General features: G+C 43.2%; 1 protein-coding gene across 4 annotated transcripts in view; it reads right to left on the reverse strand.

Moving 5' to 3' along the window:
* OPA1 (OPA1 mitochondrial dynamin like GTPase) overlaps positions 1-24,822 on the reverse strand; it is a 2,039,562-nt gene that overhangs the window by 362,326 nt on the left and 1,652,414 nt on the right. For all 4 annotated transcript variants that reach the window (XM_044070302.1, XM_044070304.1, XM_044070303.1 and 1 more), the window contains one exon: positions 19,135-19,228. In XM_044070302.1, the coding sequence (XP_043926237.1) occupies positions 19,135-19,228 (94 nt within the window). The remainder of the gene's footprint in view (positions 1-19,134; positions 19,229-24,822) is intronic.

Consider the following 24,822-nt stretch of genomic DNA (forward strand, 5'->3'; position numbering starts at 1 on the left):
TTCCTACATGAAAAACACTTCTGCTCCTTTTAAACAGATTCCAAGAACATGTTCTAGATGGCAGGAAATACTTTAATATTATGAGATAAATTTAGGGTTATAACAACAACTGCATATTCATGCAGCAGGATTAAAAATGTCAAGAGCTTAGCTCTATTCCATTGTTATCAAGGGGCTAAACCTCAGCTCCCTTAGCCCACATAACAGTTCAGAGACACAGCATCCATTTGTGCCACTGCTGACCTCCATTTAGGAAAAGGCACAGATCACTGCTACGGTTGTCTGTGGGGGGGATCAGGATGAAAAGACCGGTGGTCATTTTTCTCACCATATGGTAGTGTTCAGCCTGCATGACCTCTGCTGGAGACCAGGATCTTTGCCGGTGGAATACCCAAGAACAGGCTGCCAAGATGTCACAACAGCAATGCACATACTCTTTTAACCTAAGGAATCTGACAAGGCCACTGTATACAAGAAGGATTGCATTACCATGTTCAGCAACCCTTCATCACACTACAAATTACTACAAGGGCAACTCCCCAAGAAGCCAGAGGCCTACCTAAAGGAGGGATGTATCAGGGCTAGCCTGGAAAGGTGCAATTGGGGGATCTAGGCTTGTGCGGATATAAAAACTAAAGGAACTGCCAAATGGTTACATGGAGGCAGATGATGATAAGGGGGAGGGGTGAAGTAAAAAATAAATACATAAAATAAAGTTTAACTCTATGATAATGCTACCCTCAGAAGTTACAGCATGAAAATTAAAGTTTACATTTGGACAAACAGAATGTGTAAAAAATTTTTTATAGTGAGATTTGATTATCAGATATAAGACCAGTTTAAAGTGGTCTGGAATTCTTCAAACTCTGAGGATCAAAATACCATAATTTTGTATGTTTTCTGAGAGGTCATTAAAAGGATCTCTCTCAAGTACCAGTAAAAGTAGTTAACATCTTTCTGAAGACCGTTCTGCAAAATGTTGGATGACATACCTTTTCAAAAGAAGAATGTGATTTCTGTAGAAAATGAAGTAAAGCACTGGTAGGTCTTTATGAAGATCGTTAATAAACAGTAAAAATGGGACAAGGCCCAAAAGAGATCAGTGGGGTCACCAACACTGAGATAACCAAAGTCTTAGCAGTTATTTACAGAAAGATACACTCTAAAAAAATAGCAGCAGAGGCACGTTAAGACTCATTCTGTAACACATGCACTACTCAAAATTGATGATAAATTGTCTCAAATGTATATTTCATGTCAATAAAAACGGCTTCACATAGATTTTCCTTTACCAAACTGCCATAAGCAGTACTGGGTACATAAAATAAAGAACTGCTAAGGTACTAAAGTCATTACAAAAAACATGCTGTCAATGAGTAATGCATCATTATTTCAAACATTTTCAAGAATTTGAATGTATCCTATATTTTCAAGAATTTGTACTGGGGAACATTTAGGAAGTAGTATAACAAATGAATGCTTACAAAGCTCTATGCTGGGAAAAGTGCACAGAACATTCATAAGTCATTTGACTAGCCATTTTTAGAACAGTATGGTATATGATATAATATTTAGGTTGACAGATAAGAACAAGTTTTTTTTAAGAGTTTTTTGTATTTATTTGTAATTTACTATCCTGAAATGAAGCTATGGCACTGATACAATAGAAAATGTGCCTGTGTGTCTGGGACGGTTAGATGAAAGTAAAGGAAGGTTTGGAATGATTGCAATAGGAGTGTCAAGGACCAAAGGCATATGCTTTTTTTTTTCTCCATTTTAGAGAATGTTAAGGCAGGCCTTCATTTTGATGGACTTAATGAAACTGACAGATCCTTCAAATCCTTCTAAAACATTTTTGGGTGGTTAATTATTCTTCCTAACAAACAAGGATTAGCCATTTTGGTACTTAATCTGAAGTTTCTTCTCAGAAGTATGTCTGATGCTTTCAGGTCGTTTGATTCTTTCAATGCCAGAGTCATTTTATTAGTCATATACATAGCACCCTTAGACCTTCTAGACTTCCAAGACAGCTGCTTACAGAGAAACATGCTGACTGCAGCTCTCCCAATATGAAAACTGAGAACCTGTTAAAACCCCTATAAAAGTTAGCAATTTAGGAAAAATTCAGGGCTGAAATCATGAAGGTACCACGACGTGTATACAGAGGTGTACATGTCACTGTACCATTCTACAATTCAGCAAGCACCCTTACATGGTGCTGCATGGTCCCAAAGAAAAGACATGCAGCACTGTAAAAGGCTGGTCCTGCAGCCATTCTGAATGCTAATGAGGCAATCCAGGAGGAGGAGAAGCATAAATTAGCCATGTGTCCTTCTTAGGAACCACCTCCAGTAAGGCATCTACACAGCCAAGCGAGTCAAGAAAGTGCCAGACCGGGATATAAAAAAAATCCAGTTTGTAATGCCTTATAATGGTACATACAGAGGACCATGTAGTTGTCTCTAGAATGCTTCTAGAGTCCAACCATTTCCAATATGCAATCAAAGAAAGCAAGGACCTCGTCGAGTGAGCCTTGACACTACCTGGTAGACATAAGAAAAGGCAATAGCTGAGGATGACTGTCTGTTTTGACACAGGTTGTCCTTTCTTAGTCCCAACATATGAAATTAATAGCTGATCTATTTTTCTAAAGGACTTGATTCTGTCAAGATGGTACCTAAGCTGCCTATGCACATCTGGAATATGTAGAATCCTTTCTCCCAGGTTCTGAAGGTCTGGATAGAACACTGGGTCATTTCTGGTCTGATTCAAAGTAAACTCAGAAATAACCTTGGCAAGAATGAGGAATTTGTTTTTAATGACACCCTATAACTATGGAAGACCAGATAAGGTTCACCCACTATGAGAGCCTGCAAGTCAGATATTCCTCTTGCAGATGTCAGAGCAATGAAAAGAACAGTTTTCAGTGTAATGAATGTTAAACCTGCTTGATGTGCAGGTTTGTACAGAGACATGGTTAACTTTTCCAGCACAAAGTTATGATCTCAGGAAGGAGCAAGCTGCTTGCTTGGCAGTCTCAGGTGTAACACTCCTTTCAAAAACTGTTTACCAAAATAATTGAAGAAAGTGGAGGATTCAAGAGCAAGCATGCTAAAATGGTAGCAAGATGTACCTTGAGAGAGGAATATAAAAGGCCAGAGGCTAATAACCTACACAAATATTTCAGGACTGTTAGTACATAACCCCTGATACGACCCAGGTTATTAGCTAGGCACCAACTAAAAACTCTCTTCCATTTGCCAGTATAAGATTTTGTAGTCACAGGATTCCTTGCCTCCTTTAGCACCTGCTGCACTTCCTCTGAAGATATATGCCTAAAAGGAATTAGAAATGAATCATCCAGGCAGTTAGTTGATGATATTTAACACTTGGGTGTATCACCACCACCCCCAATGTCGTATGTGAGTTGGTTCAGTTAGTGTGGAAGCTTGAGGTAACTGCTCTTAGCAAATTTCATAAGAAGGGATAACCAATGTTGCCTTGAGCAAAAGGAGGTCACCCCAATTATTTCTGGAGAATTATTCTAAATCTTCAGAATTACCCTGGATATCAGTGGAAAAGGTAGAAATGCAGAGGAACATTCCCTTCCATGGGAATGGGAACGTTTTCCAGGATTATTTGTAAGGAATCCTAGTGCATAATTTGTTGAGTTGTCTGTTTTGAAAGGAGGCAGGTCTACTTGAGGTGTTCCCCACAAATGGATTGATTCTTGAAAGACTCCTTCATTCAATTTCCTTTCATGAAGGGATGCCTTGGCACTGCTTAACTTGTCTACTACTATGCTTTACTCTGATGGAAACTAGAATACTTAAAGTGTTAATAAGTGCTGAAGACCTACCACTCAAGCTATCACTGCCAGTCTGCTCACAGAGTGTGACCTAGTAACTCCCTTGCTCACTGATGTACCACATCACTGTGGTGTTATCTGTAATCACTTGGACAGGTTCTAGGGGCTATAGAAGATGAAGAGATTTAAGGCATGGATCACAGCCAGCATTTCTTTAAAATGTATATGCTTTGGTCTGTCTGAGGAATTCCATAGGCCTTGCATCTTTACCACCACTGAAACTGCCTCTCAAGAAAAATCTGAGACGTCCGTAGTTACAGACTGACTTAGAGGTAGAGGAGAAAAGGGGAAACCTGCATCCTGCATTAGTGCAGTTCCTTTCTTAGAAAGCCTAAGATTGGAACCTGAAATTCCGAAGGATGCAAATGCTGGGACTATGTTTTTTTTTTTTTTAGAAACCACTAGATCTTTGTCATGATCTTTGTCTCCTGGTGGGAGAATCACAGTTGCCATGGACCTCAGGATCCTGAGTTACTCTCTGGCTGAAATCTGAGACTGAGCTGGGAAGCTCAGGGAAATTTCCAGATAAAAAAAATCCACCTTCTCCTGCATAAAAAAAGCCGTTTGCTGCATGGTGTCTATAAAACATCCTAGAAAGACAACCCTGTAAAACTGGATCGAGAAGAATTTCTAAACATTTATCTAGAATCCCCAGTCAAAAAAGATGAAATCCATTTTAATTACTCTTGATGTCTGGAAAACGATGCTCAAAGATGAGTAAATCATCTAAATAAAGAAACTGTTACTGCCACTCACTCTACAATGAGCTATGACTGCAGCTAGACAGTTTGTAAAAAAAACCTTGTAGCACTAGATAACCCAAAGGCATTAATACAGAGAGAACTAATAATATAACCCAAATACAGAAAATATGAGAAATTTCATGTAGTCTTTGACTATGGGAATGTGATTATATTTATTTATATTTGTTTACCAGGGTAGTGCACGGATCTCAATGGACCATTTGCAGGTACATCCTGGCTGGATAGGATCACAAAAGAAATGAACAAACCATATTTACAGGTACAAAGGTATGCATCTTTTAAGCCCAATGTTACCTTAAAGCTTCCCCAGAAATGAAAGATAACAGAACATGAAGGGTCAACATCTTGAATTTTGGAACTTCTAAATACATACTTAACAAAGAGAAAGTTTAGAATTGGACTCCAAGAAGACTCTTTCTTCGGTACCAATAACATTCTAGAATATAAGCTTTTGTCTCTCTGATTTAATGGCACTGGTTGTAGGACTCCTAGGTTAAGTGATAAATAACTCAATGAAACAATGATGTTTTGCTTTGAAGGTATGGAGGAACTCCCTGAAAGAAGTCTGTTTATATCCAGTGTCAACTATATCTTTCCTGAACTACCTTTAACACCCACAAGTCTGCAGCTAGACGGGCCAAATAAAAACCTTCTTATCTAAAGCTGAATTCAAAATTTCAGGCTTTACCTCATCAAAAAAACTTTTAAATTCATACCCAGGCATACTTCTTCAAAACAGTAGCAGAAGCAGCTGCCCTAGACACAGTACTTTCACAACTATGCACACTCCTTTAGGAATATTTACATACTTGAGAAATGTTGGAAACAATAGAATTGAGATATACACTACCTTCAGGAGCAAGAGTGGTAGCTAGATCTCTCAAACTGCCTATACAAAAAAGCACAAACTTCAGCATGTTAGTCTGATAATTAAGAATTCTATAAATAAAAGAAAAAAAGCTCTTAGCAAATTTGTCCAAAATCTTTCCCTCCTTGTCCACAAGGGAAGGCTTGGATGACACCAGGACCCTGTTTCTTGCTAGCAACAATGTAGAGAATGCTGCAGATCAGACCTAAAGTGAGAAAATGTGCTTGTTGGTTTGAAAAACTCTGGAAAGCCTATCTGCTTTTTTGGAGAATGAAGGTTGGGAATCAGACTTGTCACAGACAGCATTACATACATCCTTCAAGGCTGGCACTACAGGAAGAACAGACATAGAATGAGGCATATCCACTTCCAACATATCACTGTATTTCATCAGTTAAGGGAGTACATCAATTTGTCCCCATAAAAGCCAACTGATCCTGGCAATAGTCTTAGAAAAATAAGAAGTTATGTACTCACCATAACGTTCCATCTGAGTAGGTAAACGTCATTTGTCAGCAACCTATGGGGATTCGGATCCGACCTCGGATCCGAGCCGGCAGTTTTCAACAGCTTTAGATCTGAGTTCCAAGCTCCTCCCCCTACCCATAATCCCCTGCCAACGCTGACTGACCTCAGATCAAGTTTGCCCAACAGCAGAGACTGCTATAAAATTATCATTCTCAAGATAAGTGGGTAAACCCCATGGACCCGAGTATGAAGACATTCACAAGTGAGGGGGCAGGAGGGAGGGACGGTTGCTGACAAATGAAGTTTACCTACTCAGATGGAACGTTATGGTGAGTACATATCTTCTTAATCTGAAGTAGTTAACTTTATTTGTGCAGCAACCTATAGGACAGAGTCCCCAGCTACCTAAATCTTGGGCGGCCTTCATGGAAGGATGTTCCGGAGCACTGCAGAGCCAAAGGATGCTCTCCCTCTGGAGACAATGTCCAATTTATAGTGATTGATAAAGGTATGAGATGAGGCCCAAGTGGCTGCCGAGCATATATCATCCAAAGAGACTCTAGCTCTAAAAGCCGCAGTGGTAGACACAGAACAAGTAGAGTGGGCATGGACTCCCTGAGGTGAGGGCCTGCCCGAACTTTCATATGCTAAAAGGATACACTGCGAAATCCATCTAGACAGTGTGACTTTAGACACAGATTTATCCAAATTAAATTTGGCAAAGAAGACGAACAACTGGTCGGATTTCCTATGACCAGATGTCCTGTGGATGTAGAAGCGAAGTTGTCTATGCACATCCAATGAGTGTAATTTGTATTCCCCTTTGTTATGATGATTAGGAAAAAAGACTGGCAGGTTGATGGACTGGTTAATATTAGACTCAGAGGCAACCTTGGGAAGAAAGGAGGGATTGGTCCTGAGGTAAACTCTATCCTTGTGAAAGGTCAAGTATGGGGGTTTTACACAGAGGGCCTGTAGTTCAGAGACCCTTCGAGCCGAGGTGATAGCGACAAGAAAGGCCATTTTCCATGACAAGAACTTAAGATCTACTGTAGCTGCAGGCTCAAACGGGGGAGTTGTCAAGGCCTGAAGCACCAGCGTTAAATCCCAAGGAGGGACTACATCCTTCACTGGCGGTCTGAGCAGAAAAGTGCCCTTCAAAAAGCTCTTGCATAATTTCGTGGTGATCAAAGGGCCCAGTTCATTTCCCACGTGATAATGAGAGATAGCTGCTAGTTGAACCTTGACTGTGCAGGAGCTAGCCCCCTGATGGAACAGTCCTGACAGAAAGTCTAATACAGCGGGCAAGGGAGCTGTAAAAGGATCCAAATTTTTGCGTTCCGCCCAAATGGAGAAATGTTTCCATTTGCTGCTATAGATCTTTCTAGTAGAAGGCTTGTGCGCTGCTACTAGAATAGTTTTAACTGGGGAAGAGATGCCGGGAGTCCTAGCTACGAGTGGAACTGGAGCAGCCAAACTGTGAGCTTGAGGTTGACCAGGTTCGGGACTGGGAGATCTAGGGGGGTGGGATATTAGATCCGGACTGGGATCCAGAATCCAAGGAGGATTCACCAGATGAGACCAAAGGTAAGGGAACCAGGTTTGACGAGGCCAAAACGGGGTAATGAGGATAATCCTGCTCCCCAACCGACTGGCTTTCTGAAGAAACTTCAGCATCAAGGGAAGAGGAGCGTAAGCATAAAGAAGACCAGGAGGCCAAGCATGCACCAGAGCCTCTCTCGGGGGTTCCCCGGAGGGGGAAATGAGAGCGAAGTAGTCGTAACATTTTGTTTCGAGGGAGAGGCAAAGAGATCGCAACAGGGTTGACTCCATTTGGCGAAAATCCGATTCGCTATCTCGGGATTCAGAGACCACTCGTATGGCAACAGGATGGTGCGACTTAGTTTGCCCGCTAGGATGCTGGACCGTCCCAGAATGTGCGTTGCTACGAGAAAGCGGTTGGTGGAGATCACCCATTCCCACACCCTCATGGCCTCTTGGCAGAGTGGGTAAGACCTGGTTCCCCCCTGTTTGTTGATGTACCAGACAACTGACATATTGTCCGTCTGAATCGCAATCGTTCCTACAGGAAGAAGGTCCTGAAGTGCTTGCAACGCTAACAGCACTGCCCTCATCTCTAGGACGTTGATATGCAGTGAGGTCTCTGTGAGGTCCCACATGCCTTGGACTGTCCTGCCCGAACAATGCCCCCCCACCCGAGGTGGGAGGCGTCCATGGTCACCGTGGCTAGTGGAGGGGTCATAGAAAAGGGGCGTCCTTGCTGGAGGTCCGGGGATTGGAGCCACCATAGGAGGGCCCTCTTGCAAGCCCTGCTGAGTGGAACGGGATGACTCAGAGGATAGTGAAGAAAGGACCACTGCACTTGAAGGGTCCATTGTAAGACCCTCATGTTCAACCGAGCCATTGGCAATAGGTTGATTGCTGCCGCCATCGAGCCAGGATCCCTCAGGACCAATTCCGCTAGGGGAGCTAGAGATTGCAGAATGGCTTGCACATGTAGCCTCAGGGTTAATAGCCAGTCTGAGGTTAAGAAAGCTAGGAGTTTGTTTGTGTCTAATCTGGCCCCTATGAAGTCTATAGTCTGAGTTGGAGTCAGAGACGACTTCTCTATGTTGATAGTGATCCCCAGCCGGGGAGCTAGACAAAGAAAGTAGTTTCTGGCTGCACAGAGTAGATGCCTTGTCGGGGCGGTCAGGAGCCAGTCGTCCAGGTATGGGAAGACCTGAATTCCCTGGAGCCTCAGGTGGGCCGCTATCAGTGCTAACACTTTGGTGAACACCCTGGGGGCTGTGGTGAGACCAAAGGGGAGGACCCTGAATTGGTAATGACTGGCTCCTAGCCGGAAGCGGAGGAACCTCCTGGATCGCCTGTCCATCAGAATGTGGTAGTACGCATCCTTGAGGTCTATAGTGCACATCCAATCGTTCTCCTGTAAAAGGGGGAGAATGGATTGAAGAGTGACCATGCGGAACTTCTCTTTGGTTACTGACAGATTCAGGGAAGAGACGTCGTGGATTGGTCTTAAGTCCCCCATCTTTTTTGGCACCAAGAAGAATCTTGAATAAAACCCGGACCCGCACTGGTCTGGGGGGACGTGTTGGATGGCTCGTTTTTCCAGCAAGTGTTGGATTTCCATTGCTGCGGCCTCCCTCTGATCGGGTGGGACATCGGGGAGGTATCTGGGGCTGCATGGGTAACGAGAGAAGGGAATCTGATATCCTCTGGATATGATGCGAAGCACCCAGCGGTCTGTCGTGAAGGACTCCCAAGCTGCTGGGTGCTTCGAAAAACGCCCCCCAACTGCCTCCAGAGTGGAGCAGTCGAGCAACCCCTCACGGGGTGTTGCGTGGGTTGGTCCAAGAAGGGTTCTCTGGATCCAAAGTTCCGCGGGCCCCCTCTGCCTCTAGGGCGGCGTCCACCCTGCCCTCCTCTGCCGCGGAAGGGCTGGGAGTCTGGAGTGGGACGAGATTGTTGCGACTTCCGGAACCACATCTTCTTCTGTCTCTTTTGGTTCTTAGAGAAGGACCACTGGGGAGCAGAGAAGTGGACTCAGACGGCAGACGTCTTCCCGTCCTTTTCGCTCTGGACCAAAGTATCTCGCACGGTTTTGCCGAAGAGGGCAGAACCATCAAAAGGGGCATTAGCGAAAGACGCCTTAGAGGGTTCCGTGAAATCACAGTGCTGGAGCCAGGCCTGACATCTCATAACGAGGCCCGCTCTGCTGGCTCTAGCGGCTCATTCCGTGGCATGAGACAGTAGCTGCATAGAGGTGTTAGATATGGATCGCAGAGTGGCCATCCAGGTGGAGTGCAATTGTTTGTCCTCAGCCGACATGGACTCGGGGGGGCGACGCAGCGTACTCTTTGATAAGTTCCCGCTGCAGTCGTAGCACATGTGCCATGTAGTTCAGCGACCTCACAGAGAAGGTAGCCGAAATAAACACCCGCTTCCCTAGGCGGTCCGTCGACCGAGACTCCTTGCTAGGGGGATGAACCGAGGGACTCTCCTGAGCAAGTACCCTCTTGGTGGCCGCAGCCACCAACATGGCATCTACAGGGGGGCCTTTGCTCTAGTGGGATTTGTCGGAGGGTGGGCTGAGAATCTTGTCCGGGCACTAGGGGACTGGCTCCACAGTGTCCGGCTCCTTCCACGCCCTGGTAGTAATCAAGCAATCTACCAGGGGGTCAGCCGGAGGGGACACCCAAGAGGTAGATGGGCCTGCTTCAAATGCCTCCAGGAACACGGATTCGTCTGAGGTAGGCTTTGGGGCAGACCACCCCCCCCAATTCTGAGCATCTCCATGATGTCACCAAATGAGACATCTTCGGGGGTTGATCTTGAGGAGCCTTCCCTTTCCTCCAAATCCGTGTCCTCAGTCAAGGACTCGGGGGAGTCCAGGTGTCTCCTCTTGCACCTTCGCTTGTGAGGAACCTCCTCGGGGCGGCTGTCCGAGGAGGTCTCACCAACAACGCTTTGTTCCAATGGAACTACCTGGGACGTCAGAGCAGGCTGTCCCTGGGGCCGGGTGATGGAAGTCGGACCCAACTGAGAAGGAGTGCACGGTGGAGCCGTGGCAAGGGCCTGGGGCCTGGAATCCCTCGACAGAACCCTCTCCACCACATCAAATGCCGAGGGAGAGCTGCTCTCTCTGGGATCCGAGAGCAGACCCTCCCTCGGATCCGACGGATGGATCGGAGCTGGCGCCGAAGCAATCGGATCCGACAGACCAGCATGCTCCGACATGGACGGAGCTGAAGCCATGCCGATACCGCCGGATCCGAAGCTCAGCCCTCGGCTCCGAGAGCTCGGATCCGAAGAGAATGGACCCGACAGACTCGAGGGAAGTGTTGGAGCCGAAGTACCCGAGACTGTCAGCGCCGACACACCCCCAGCTCCAAGGCTGCCCGGCTCCGAAGACTCCGAACCCGGGAAACGGGATGGAGAAGGAGCTGTAGGGGCAAAGAAGGGGGTCGAGCTCCCCCCCCCGGAGGGGGGGGGGAGGCAGGAGCACTCCCATCTGCAGTTGGGCCTGGAGGAATCTTCTCATCATCCGCTCCAAATCTGCATCGGTGAGACTTCGGGTAGATCTCGACGAGGCCACCGAGGCGGGGCGGGAGTGTCGCCTCGATGACCTCGACGGAGATTGGGTCTCCTCCTCCTCAGGACCCGGTGAAAAGCACGGGGACCGCATCAGAGAAGGAGGAGACCCAAAAGTCCTGGAGGGAGAAGCCCGCTTAGCCGGGGGGGCCGAAGCGGAGGCCTCGGCCCTCCGCTTGTGGTGCTTCTCCTTCCTCCTTTCTTTCTTAGCCTCCCTCTCCTCCGGGCCTAAGGCGGGAGGTTGAGTCCCGGCCGGGGGGAGGGAAGCAGGAGTTGCGGCCGCCGCAGCGGGAGCCACGGGAGGACTGGAGGTAGAAGCCGAGTCCGAGGGCAGAAGATCCGCCAGAATCAGCTTAGACATTCAGTCCTTAAGTGCTCTGGGGTTGAACGCTGCACAGATGGTACAACCAGAGGACAGGTGTTCAACCCCAAGGCACATCACACACAGAGTGTGGCCATCCGCTGGGGACAGCTTATGGCCACACTCTGTGCACTTCGAAAACAGTAACTTTGGGGCCTCAGACATATTAGAAGGAAAAAACCACACACACTAGGCCCCAAACACACACACACAACCCTGACGGAACCACGAAGGGAGGGGGGAGGTTAGAATATAGGACAAAATAAATTAAACTAAGATGGTTCTAAGGGATAAGGGACCTGAAAACACAGTCACACCAAGAGTTAAGTAAAAAGGGGTAGAAAAGTAAAATTTTCTCACAAAAATTATGAACAACGCCTGGAACGCGGGATCAAGCTGCTGAAGTAAACCGCGGCAAACTAGATCTGAGGTCAGTCAGGGTTGGCAGGGGATTATGGGTAGGGGAGGAGCTTGGAGCTCGGATCTAAAGCTGTTGAAAACTGCCGGCTCGGATCCGAGGTCGGATCCAAATCCCCATAGGTTGCGGAACAAATGAAGTTAACTACTTCAGATGAAATGTTTTCCAAAGGAGGTTGTGAGAAATGGAAGTTATGCATTTATCAGAATGATAAATCCGTGTTGTCTTATTTTTGCCTGGTTCAACACGTGGGTTGTCAGATCCATCTGGATCTGACCTCAGTACTTTACACAACAGTATTGGATCCGAGAGTTGTGATTCCTCCCTTACCTAAAATTCCCCTCTCCTGCCTGAATTACCTCAGATCGAATTTGCTGGCTGACAATGTTTCTTACGCTTAGTCAAACACTCTGCTTGTGCTGGGCTGACAAGGTCAGCCCTGTGTTTCTTATGCTTAGTCAAACACTCTGCTTGTGCTGTGCTGACGAGGTCAGCCCTGTGTTTCTTATGCTTAGTCAAACACTCTGCTTTTGCTGTGCTGACGAGGTCACAACAAGGCGAAATATGCATATCCACAGGTAGTGGGGTTTGGCTTTATTGGCCTGAAATTGTCCATTAAAACGAAACACGTCATGGGCATTCAGAATCACCAATTAGCTGAAACACCTGATGTTCATAACGGTCATTTGCATATATCCCATGTGCCTCTGATACAAGAGGTTTGGGAGGTCACTCAGTGGAAGTTCTAGCTTTGCTGGAGTTTTCATTTTGTTTTTACTGAGTAAGGCAGAACCAAAAGTTGTGCAAATCCTTGAAAGCACATTTAATTTATAATGAGATACAAAGGTATGAGTTGAAGACCAAGTCTCTGCAGCACATATTTTACTGACAGGTACTCTTTTTGCAAATGCTGTTGAGGTTGCCATTGCCCTGACAGAATGAGCCTTAGGCTTTGATTGTAAGGACAGACCTTCTGATTCAAACAAAAGAAATGCAATCAGCTAGCCATTTTGATGGAGTTACTTTAGACACAGGTTGTCCAAGTTTTGACTTGAAGAAGGATACGAACAATTGCTCTGATTTTCTTAAATCCTCAGTATGATGAAGATACAACCTAAGTTGCCTACGGACATTAAAGGTATATACAGTATATTCTCCTTTCTTAGCAAAGTTTGGAAAGAAAACTGGCTAATCAATCTGCTAGTTCAAGTTGCATTCCAAATCTACTTTGGGAAGAAACGAGGGGTTTGTTCTCAGTGACACTCTGTTCTTGTGAAAAATAAGGAATGGGGGTTTGCATGGAAGTGCCTGTAATTCTGATACACACTTTCATGTAATAGCAACCAAGAAGACATTCTTCCACGAAAGAAACTTTAGGTCTACTAAAGCTGAAAGCTCAAAGGGTTTCTGATTTACTGACTGGAGCAAAATTGTAATATCCCATGAATAGACTGGATCTCGAACTGGGAATCTCAATAAGAATGTTAATCTAAGGAAAACTTTGGCCATTAACTAATTCACTACAATGGAGTTCAGGAAGTTTGCACTGCAACTTCCAATGGGCGAAGCCTAAGCCTTTTGTCAGAATCAAACTATGTCTTCATATTTCAAACAAATGTTCATATCTCTGGAACCTTAGCAGTTATGAAAGAAGCATAAATGGCAAACTCTTCAGCGCAAACTATTTTTATTGTGATAGTATTCTTCAGGTTCTAAGTTTTAAACCAAATTTTGTAAGCCACAGTAAACATAGCAACTATTACATTAGTAATATTTCGTAAATAACTTGCAATATATCAGCAACCACTCGAGTTACACATGTACTGTCAGCAACATTTTATTCATCTAGCTGAGAGTTTTCATATGAGGCTAAGGAGTTCTGTCTGCGTTACTTGTTTGGTGAAAGATTTAGAAAAATGTGAAAATTACATCTATATAAATTAATATCATATAACAACAATTGTTAATATCTATTTACCTGCACTAGACAGAGGTCAGATATTAATGTAGTTGAGCTTGCCATTGTGTAAGCTCCAAGATGAAATCTTTTAAAACCTTGTATGTAACATGGTTTTGAAATTATTGATGCAAATATGAGCAATATCTAACGCCTAGAGGCATTGGTAGGAGTTAACTGCAGATGCACCTGGAGGCGTCACTCGGATGTAATGAGAACCAATGGATGTATTGTTAAGTCCTATGTGAAAATTTGAGATGGTAGCTATTTGGCCCATAACTGTAGAGTAACTAGAGCCAGACTTTCATAGTTCAGATAGAAACTCCAAAATCTCAGGTAAAGGGGCTAAAAAAGGGTCTAGCCCCTTTGAAGAGGGCCATACAGAAAAACGTTTCCATTTACTTTTGTAAATCTTATTGGTTGAGTCCCTTTGAGAAGAAGAGATTATATGGATTTGCAGTGGCAGAAAGCCTGGCATCTCTAGTAATTGTTAAAGTTGGAGAAACCATGAGGTTAGTTTTAGGGCCTTGATATCCGGTAGAGTTAGCCCAGACAGGTGACTGAGGAGATCCGGAACCCATGGTGGGTACAAAAGATGAGGCCAAAGAAAGGGGAACCTATTTGCCAAGGCCAGAAGGGGGCAATGAGGATTACCCTGGTCTTACACTCCATGGCTTTTGAATGAATTTGGTGATGAGGAGAATTGCTGAAAAGGCATAAAGGAGATCTAGGGGTCAAAAATGGACTACAGCATCTCTCTGTGACTGTCCCTGTGAAGGGATGATGACAAAATAACTGCTGCATTTGTTGTTGAGGTATGATGCAAAGAGGTCACAGCAAGGTTGGCCCCAGCAGACGAAAATTTCTGTTGAGAAACCACTCATGAGGCAATTGAATAGTTCTGCTCAATGTGTCCGCTAGAACACTGGACATCCCAGGAATGTGTGTTGCCACTAGAAAGTGGTTGTGATGCCTCTGAGTTACTTTTTCATGAGGCGTCAAGAAAGTAATGAAGATTTTCCACTCTCAGTGCTAATTTCCCTTCCTCGGGGCTGACCAATCATCAGTATGAGTGGAAATATGGGAGGGAGGCTGAGCTTTCGGAAGTTGGCTGGTGGTGGTTGTTTCTTGGGCAGAATACAGTCCATATAGTCTAAAGACTACTGCAGCAGTGGGAAGGGTGAATATCTGAAGATAATGGAAAGCACTTTCCTGAATCCATTCCACCATCGATGCCATCATTGTATCCTGTACAAGGCATAGCAAAGCAAACGACCATCAGGGATCTAGGAACATATGTAGACAGCAATTTGGCCTTTATAGGTTCATAGGTAAGTACTAGGCTAGATGCCCCTGCAGGCGATCATTTTGTGCTTGAAATAACCTATCCTGTTTAGTTATAGACTGGCCTTACCCACCTTATGGCTGATAATTATACATTACCCTTAATGACAACAACTGGGATTACAGCATAGATAATTTAAGGGAACCATGCATGGGATAAAGCATTTAGGAGGTGCATCTGTCCATTAGTAGTATGGGAGCAGTCCTGGGGTAAACTTTCTGTTTCTCATCCACAGATCTAAGTTGTGCTTGAAAATGGACAGGAGTGAACTTTGTTTTATGGCTGGGGAGTCTGTTTCTCAGCAGTAGTATCCTCTGTGAAATATACCTGTCCCACCAAACCATTCTGTTGATATTGCAGAAGAGGTTTAGATCCCTAGACAGAGTACTTCTGATGCCATCTGACTTGCTGATGTGCAATAAATTCATCAATAATGGGAAGGAGGATGCCTTGTATGTCAGGTCACAGAATACAGTTACTAGGCTTTGAATCGGTCTATTTTGGACATATTGTTTAGGTCTTGTAACATTTTTATATGGTAGCTCTGTGGGCTTTCCAGTTGTTCTATGTGCCCGGACATATAAACGGCAAAGTGGGCATTGTGTTCAATGAGTGGTCTAATGACAGCTGAATAAAGGGGACAATGGTATCCCTAGATCTAAATACAATCCCTTTGTTTATAAGCTGTGTAATACAGAAGGACTTTCTTACAACTGGCACATGCTGGTCAAATGCTGGTCAAACGTTAGGTCACTATCCACATAAATTTCCAAATCCCGAACAACTGGGTCAACTATCAAGGGTGTATTGTCAACGTGATAGTTCCCTGAGGTAGATGAATTCCCAAAGGATACAATAATCCATTTTTTTTGGCATTTATTTTGACACCAGTTATTTAGTTGAGACAAACCTTCCTGCAGGATGGCTAAGTCACTCCTAGATTGCGATCATCTGCAAACTTAGTCAGCCAGAACAGTTTTGTATTGGCTTTTACTTCAGAAAAGTAGATGCCCAACAGGAGAGGTCCCAGCACAATATCATGGGGGACTCCAATGTTGACTAGTCTCTCTGTGGAGGTTACTTCCCCTGTTTTGAATATCTGCATCCTGTCACCCACTTGACAATCCAGCAGGTAACACAGAGGTTTATTCAAAACAAGAACCCACTGTAGTACTGGAAACAAAAAAGCAACAGTAGAATACAACCACGTTGAGAAAAACTTTTAATACAAAAAGCAGCAGCAAAGCTTTTGGGTCTACATCCTTCCTCAATGCTAAATACAAAATCAAAAACACATGAGTTAGAGTTTAAATAGGAGCCAAGAAAAGTCTGTGATCGCAGCCAGCCGATCAAATGACAACAACATATAAAATCACAAACAGGTTATTTTAAAAAATACAAAATTTAAAAGTAACATAGAAAGCACATTTAAAAAATAAAAAATAAAAATAAAACACACATAAAAATATTGCTAAGGGACACACACAGAAAATGTTTACAATCAAAATTTACTCTGCTGCAACCTCAGTAGAATGGGCTTCAAGGTAACAGCAATATTAAGGCCAGGTGGATGACCAGCAGCTAGCCTCAAAATCCATTCATATTCCTTGACTTCTAAGGAATTATTAATATCACCACCTCTCAGAGACATATGAACCATGTCTACAACCCTAAATGTAAACCTATGCATGCTACCACAAGATAAAATGTGCTTATAAAGTGCATTCTTATCATTATTCATCCTGATCTCAGACTTATGTTCAATAATACAGTCTTTTAGTCTTCTCGTGGTCTTTCCTACATAGAATGAAGTACATTGGAGGCAAGTTCCCAAATATTTAAACTCTAACTCATGTGTTTATGATTTTGTATTTAGCATTGAGGAAGGGTGTAGATCCAAAAGTTTTGCTGCTGCTTTTTGTATTAAAAGTTTTTCTCAACGTGGTTGTATTCTACAACACAGAGGTTTATTCCAGTTTATTTAGCTTTTATACTATGCCTGGGCAGGGAACTGTGTTAAAAGTTTCTGCCAGATCAAAGGAAGCTGTATATACCATTTTGCCTTTATCCATTGCTTTGGTGACCTTTACAAAAACATCCACCAGACTGAGTAATCATGACATTCCCTGACAAATCCAAATGGAGACGGGTCCAGTGTTTGGAGGTTCCCTATGTCCTGATTTATTAATTCCATGATGAGTCTTTCCATGCCTTTACATATGAGGCCGGTCTGTGGAAGGTCCTTCCTTATGCAGGGGAATGACTGTAGCTGTTCTCCATTTGCTTGGTATGAAACCTGTATGGAGACTGAGATTGAACGGTGTTAGGGATGTGGCTAAATTGTGCTTCATGCTGTTTAAGACACATCCATGGATACTGTCAAGACACAATGATGCAGTATTAGACCAATATGTGGTCAAGGTAGTGAGAAAAACATTCTATGTCACCCAATTTATAAGTAAGGGCATGGCATCCAGGTCCAAGGAAGTCATAGTGCAAATTTCATTTAGCCCTTATGTGACCCATCATTGAGTATAATGCCCCTTCAGCATATACCTGACCAAACATATGCAATAGTTGGAATGCCCACAAAGGTTCCTTATCAGGAAAATCTATGGTATAATCACAGTGTCCTACATGGAACGCCTTAAAGCCCAATCTCTGTACTTCATCTCCTACAAGTTACTGAGAGGAAATCTATGCATGGCATACAAGACATCCTTGGATCCAGTTCTGATGGACCTTTTGCAGAGCCACAAAAAGAACAACAGCAGAACCACTAGATCCAAGGATTTAAAATTTGCTTGTGACATAAATAAGATATGCTGGTGAGACAGATGTGCGTCTCGGAGGATCCCCATGTTCTGGAGCAGGAGGGTTGTGGGCACTATCCCCTCCTGGAGATGGGCAGTCATTACTAAATAAAATCCTGGGTACTGACTAGAGTATCTATGGCATTACATTGGGATGAAATGGCTAGGCTTGAAATGACCTCCAGGTCAATAGCCTAGTAACCTCCCTATGATCCAACAGGCCTGTGTGGTGATGGGATGGGTTGGATGATCATTCAAGGAGGACCTAAAATAATACAAAAAAAGATTAAATGCTACTGTTTTCCCCTTTCTACCTACAGCCATTGCCAGTGGGGCAAGGACTGAAATGTGCTGGGTTGTCATTCTTGGCGGCTCAGCATCTTGTGTCACTTCTGCTGTCACTGTCCTACCCTTGTTTTTTTCTTTTGCTTAAAAGCACGTACAAGTGTGCACTGGACTCGTACTTGTAGGTGTGTGCTCTCTCCCACACCACCCCAAAGGTTTCCTGTGTGTACTGCTTCAACAGCACATGCCTTTGGAGTTCTCAACTACTGTTCAGTCTAACTCCTGAAACAAGACCTCCCCAAAACCTTACTTGCAGAAGGCAAAAAGGCTTTCAGCCATTCACTCCTCGATCCCCAGCCAACTTCTTCAGCACCTCAGGTACTCAGGTCTGCAGTTGGTCTTTATTCCTCTGTGATAAAAGCTGGAAAAGCAGCATTAATACTGAATCCATTTCCTTTACATCTATGTTCTGTCACTTTTAATTGTCAACACTGTGCACCTTTGATTTTTTGAAAAAGAAAATCATTATGTATTCATTTAAACTTACAGTTTTGTTCCTGAAATTTCTTTTTTATATCTTGTGCATTCATTTTTTTTTTTGTAAAATAGTAAACTTTTACATAAACTTTTTAACAAGACAGAACATGAAAACTAGTTATATTTTCTCCATTTGATACTGCAGTTATCAGCACCAAACCTATACAATTACTTGGCATAAGAATTAGCCACAGAAACATGGCACTAAAATAGTTTTTATCCTAGGAGGAGGTAAAAACGTTTCTGAAAAGTAAACACAGGTGGCACAACAAAGGCAAGTAGAATATAACCCTGACAGATGTAGTGAGCATAAAAGGATACCTATGTTTTACCTTCAGTGTTGATAAGCTGCTGTCTCAAAGTGTTTGCTGTAATTGCAAGCATTCTTTGAATTCGCCAGAACAGGACCACATCGTTACATTCCAACTGCAACAGAACAGACCAAGAAGGAGGTGGGGAGGATGGAAAAACAAACATGCTTCAACAAATGTATTAAGTTTCAGCATGATTACAAAACCATCTAAAAATACATCACTTCAAAAGAAATCAAGTTAATATGAAGAATTTAAAAAAATTATGGCTAATTATTGCTCTCAAGTAATTTACAGATTTTCCACATTCAAGCTATTCTGAACAATACTTCTCCTTACAGTCTTTTAACAATTAAATCTCTAGATATAATCTTATGTGGTTGCTTAAATAAGGCAGTACTTAGATAAGCAGGTAACTCCACACTAAAATTCCTATGTGCACACTGCAAGTCTGGTCTATATAGCCAAGAGCCATGTAACATTTACTTCTACAGTGAGCAGTGCATTACAGCTGAAGCACTAAAGTCAAAGCATTAAGCAAATTTACAAAGTGACCTCTCACAGTACTGCTAAAACAAAAGTGCTGCTGAAAAGGTCTGGTGAGGGCTTCAAGAGGTGGCTAAAATGCACTTAAAATCTCACATTGCCACAGCGTTAACTTATAGCTTAGGACATTACATTCATGCATACTTGAGTGAAACAAGATCGCAGAGCTTCCTACTTCAATCTGCAAGGAGAGACGAGGTTTGGAACAATTTTCATCTTAGCTACAATCATAAAATAACACCTTCAAAGCAGTGCACAACTATACTGAAAGGAAAGGATACATTTGAATTTCTACAAGTACCTAATTAAGAAAGACTTCAGTTACTTATTTTTTTATTTATTTTATTTTACATTTGTTAACCGGGATAGTCCAACTGGATACATGTCCAGTTTCAGTGGAGGCCCGGGGAGAAAATCTCCAAAGAAACACATATGCAAGACATACAAACAATATATTTTACATGTTTCTAGTATATTCAACCAGACAATATAGATGAGCACACATTATTAATTCCTTCACAAAGACGTAATTAATGATCAATACATATACAAACAATAAAGTATGTTAAATATCTATCTAGAGTCACATCATGCATTTGAACGTGGTATTGATAAGACTAAGCAGTCCTATCAGGAGATTATGTGTTTAAGGCATGAGTTATAGCAGGAGTGGAGTAGGACTGAAGTTAGTCTGGTGTGGAGCAGGGACATAACCATTTGTTGCTGAGATGGCTTTTGATAGATTTCTTAAATTTGGATAGAAAAGATTCCAGGGTAACGGATGGAGGCAGGGAGTTCCAAATTTTGGATATGTAAGATGAGTAGAGGGAGTCCCCGGCATGGTTGTGTGATCTAGTAACTGTTAATAGTAACTTATCTGTGGAGCGGAGTTGCCTAGGACAGGAATACTGCTGAATTAGGTTGCTTAAAGCTGGTGTTTTATTTGGGTGGGAGAGCAGCTTATAAGTACTGATAAATTGATTGTAGATTAATAAATTTGGCAGTTCAAGCCAGTCCAATTGTTTTAGGTTATGACAGTGACAGGTTCTAAAAGATGAGTTATTAGAAAATTTGGCTATTTGATTATAGCAAGTTGCCAGTTTGCTGGTTTCTGTTTTGGATAGCTTTGTTAGGACTGGGGATGCATAAAGTAATGTTGAGAGCAAGGCAAGTGAGTGCGAGCAATTGTTGTCCTAGCAGTATGGGTCAAGCAGGATTTGTGTTTCTAGAGACTACCTATCTTTCTGTGAGTGTTTTTAATAGCTAGATTAATGTTGATATCAAACTGTAACTTGTTATCAATGGTGATGCCTAGTAGTTTTGTGTGAGATTCGGGTGTGATAAGTGTAACATGTTTAGAGTGAATATTGAAAGTGGCGGTAAGGCTGGTATTTTGCGAGGGGTGAAATAGCAGGATATTGGTCTTTTTGGGGTTAAGAATGAGGCCATTGTCAGTAAGCCAGTCTTCAACTGAGTGGATTTTACCCTGGGTTTTATTGTGTAGTTCTTGCAGGGTTGAGGCACTGCATATTATAGTGGAATAGTCTGCGTATTGGATTAGGTTAGTGCTATTTGGTGCTGAGTGGAGATTGTTTGTGAAAATTGAGAATAGCAAGGTTATTAAGTTAGTAATTAGTTAGTTAGTTAGTAAGGTTGTCAGGTTGCACAACATGGATACAGCAGTTAGACAATAAATATTAAAGCAGACTTTGCCAACACTTTTTGCACCTAAAGTTAACCTTCAGATTCCATCACTAGATGCATATGTGGCAGAAAACCTTTCCAGTGCACCCCTAAATAAAAGAGCTGGCCACTGGCTATTCAATCCTCTCTCTCTCTCACCAGGGTGGTCTTCAGGTGCAAGATTTGCTACTCAAATCCTAGTATAGTCAGGATTACAGCTTTTACTTCAATTAAGCCAGCCAGGCATTTTAAGCACGTGTTTTAAGGGAAGGCTTTTGAGTATGTTGGGCTGATACTACATACCATGTGCTACCACAGGCATTGCAAAAGTGGCTGCACTGGTGCTGGTTCTAGGGGAAAGGGTACTTCATATCCTCCTACTAAGACATAGCTATGGAGATTCGCAGAGGTCTTCCAAGCTGACTTCTTCAAAGAGTTGATTACATACAACAGAAAAGACACAGACTTTGACCATGGCACTAGAAGATCCAGATACTGTCTCATTTTCTGCTTCTTTCTGTCCAGCTGATTTGCTTTGTATCGTAAGAGATCTTTGAAGGTCACAAGATTCAGGATGGCCTGTATTTGACCATAAAACTATTTACACTTCCCTATCAAATTATTTAAGCCTTCGTGCCTGTTTACCCCATCAGTTCCAACTGCAAAATATCCTATTCTACATGCAATAGGTCTTGTAGATGTTCCTTTGAAATATCCCATAGCATGTGGGGAGTAGAATTAAACTTGCAATTTATACACATAATGACTATAACCTTTTAGTGGTAAATATTTGAGCAAGGACTGGGTCTTATCTACCTGGCTCCCTGGCAGACAGGGATACATCCCTTACTGTGACCCAGGCAACTGGGATTTGATTAGTGGCCCTGGCACTGGAAAAGCCAGGCAGGTAGGGAGGGGAGTGAAGGGGCTTCTCCCAGTGGTGAGGTGGGAAGGTGTCCCACACACTTAGGAGCACACAGTGTCACTGTGACATCCCTGGTGGAGACCAGGAAAAGCATTGCTTATGCTTCCTAGGGAGGGGCAAGGATGCATGCAGGGAACACTTCTTGCATATGTGAAGGGACGGCTTCCATGATCAACCCACTGCATGCCCTTCCCTGCCACTTTGTCCAAGTGCAGGAGATGGATAAGGTAAAAGTAGAAAACCCTGACCTTGCCCTGCTGACTGCCTAAATTATAGCCTATCCTGGCCAACTCTCATCCCAGTGTTACTTACCATAATGATGGAGTCTCTTCATCCTAGTCTGTCCAATAAGATAGCAGGTATTGAGTTACACTGTCACATCAGATCAGGCCAACTGCCAGTGCTGTTAGTCCCGATCTCCTTTAATTTCTTCCCCCCCATAATCCCTTGCTCCTCCCATAACTTCAGACTGAATTTGCCCACTGAAAAGTTTACCCCATAAGATCACACACACACACACACACACACACACACACACACACACACAAGTGCATATGTATAAAACAAGGATAGGAGACAGAAGATACAATCTAGCTCCTACTGGTTAAACTGGGAGGAAAAGTGACAATTTAGTAGGGGGAAGCTGGATGCTGTCATCAATTCCCCTAGTGATGTGGACACCCTCCAAGAGGGTCTCACCCAAACAAATGACTGGTGCCAGAAACATGGCCTCAAACTGAATGCCACAAAATGCATCCTCATCATTCCTTTTGGGGAAAATGATGTCGCCACAATTTATCACATCGATAATAAGGCACTAAGCATGCAACCAGCTGTGAGGGACTTGGGAATCCAGGTTGATAGCAAATTAACGTTTGGCCACCATATTGCCTCCATTGTACGCAAAGCTTTCTACATGGCCCACCTCATTAGTAAGGGTATCTCATCCAGGGGCAAGGTGGTCATAACATCCCTGTATTCTTCCCTTATAAGACTGATTATTGAATACAATGTCCCAATCGGCATGTACCTTGCAAAGCACATGCAGCATCTGGAGAGACTACAGAGATTCCTCACCTGGAGAATCCAGGGCCTCAAACATCTACCCTACACAGATAGGCTAAAAGCCCTGTCCCTCTACTAAGTCTCCTACAGACTCCTCAGAGGTGACCTCTGTCGGGCATACAAAGCAATCTCAGACCCCGTCCTGATGGGACTGCTGCATATCTGCAAGTCAGGCTCCACTCCAGTAACCCGCACGTGAGACCTCAACCTGGTCTGTGACATCAATAGGACTTGTTGACGGGACAGATTTGTGTCACAGAGACTCCCCCTTTTGTGGAATAGACTCCCTCTCCACATAAAGCAGAGTACCTCATTAAACCTTTTTAACAGCAACCTGGATAACTGGATGGGGAACAGAAAATACACCCCTGGAATTCCACCTATGTCCTTGCTGGACAGTGGCATAGGGTGCTGACTTGCTGGAACATGGGCTAAATTCTTGGCTAGGCTTGTAAGGGCCTCAGGGTCAATAGCCTAGTAACTTACTATGATTCTATGAAGGAAGGATGGATGTCATATTGAAAAAACTAATATGAAAAAGATCCAGCATTATGATTAAGTACATACAACTTCTATACCCTATTTCATCCATCCTTCTGATCTGACTTTTGTCACAGAGTTCTAAGCTACTTGCTTCTTCTCGTGTGCCATCAAGACAGGATACTTTCAGACCTAAAGCTCCAAGGGAAGCTTTGGATTTAGATATCACATCTAATATACAACGCTTTGCAAAGGTATGCAATGTAGATCATGTTGCCACAGCATAAACTGCCTCCACCACAGAATTTCTGAAGAAAATCTTGGAGGTAGTCACAGAACTAGTTGAATACACTTTTGGGTTAGTAGAAAGAGTCCTCTTATTGTCTGAGTAAACAATGTAATGCAATTGGACAACCATCTGGACAGCGTTTGCTTCTAAACCTTTTTTCCCATCTTGTTTTGAGTATAGGAAGTAAACAACTGGCCACCTTTCCTGAGAGAGTGTTGATTCTATGGAAATAAAACCTTAGTTGCCTATGGAAATCCAGTGTGTGCAAACATTCTTTCCCATTAAAATGATTGGGGACTAAAACTGGTAGATAAATCGGTTAGTTCAAATTGGGTTCTGAAGCTACCTTTGGAATGAAGGATTTGTTCATAAAGTGACTCTATCCTTACAGAATATCAAATAAGGTGCTGTGAAAGACAGGGTATGAGGTTCAGAGAGTCTCCTGGCAGAACTATAGGCAACCAAGAACAGTTTTTTTTCCAAGACAAAAAAATGTTAAGTCCGCTGAAAAAGCTGGCTCAAACATGATGGTGGGGTTAAAAGTTTCTAAGACAAAATTAAAGTCCCATGGAGGTCTAGTTCTTTACAGGTGGTCAGAAGAGAAAACAAATCCCTTAAGTAAGGATTTACACAGCTTATGTGAAGTCAAAGCGTGACTTATGGAAATCATGATGATAACTGGAGATGGATACGAATTTCACCTTTACAGTAGGGTAGCTAC

The sequence above is a fragment of the Protopterus annectens genome, chromosome 4.part1 (assembly GCF_019279795.1).
Source record: "Protopterus annectens isolate FY-2018-M chromosome 4.part1, PAN1.0, whole genome shotgun sequence".
Lineage (NCBI taxonomy): Eukaryota > Metazoa > Chordata > Ceratodontiformes > Protopteridae > Protopterus > Protopterus annectens.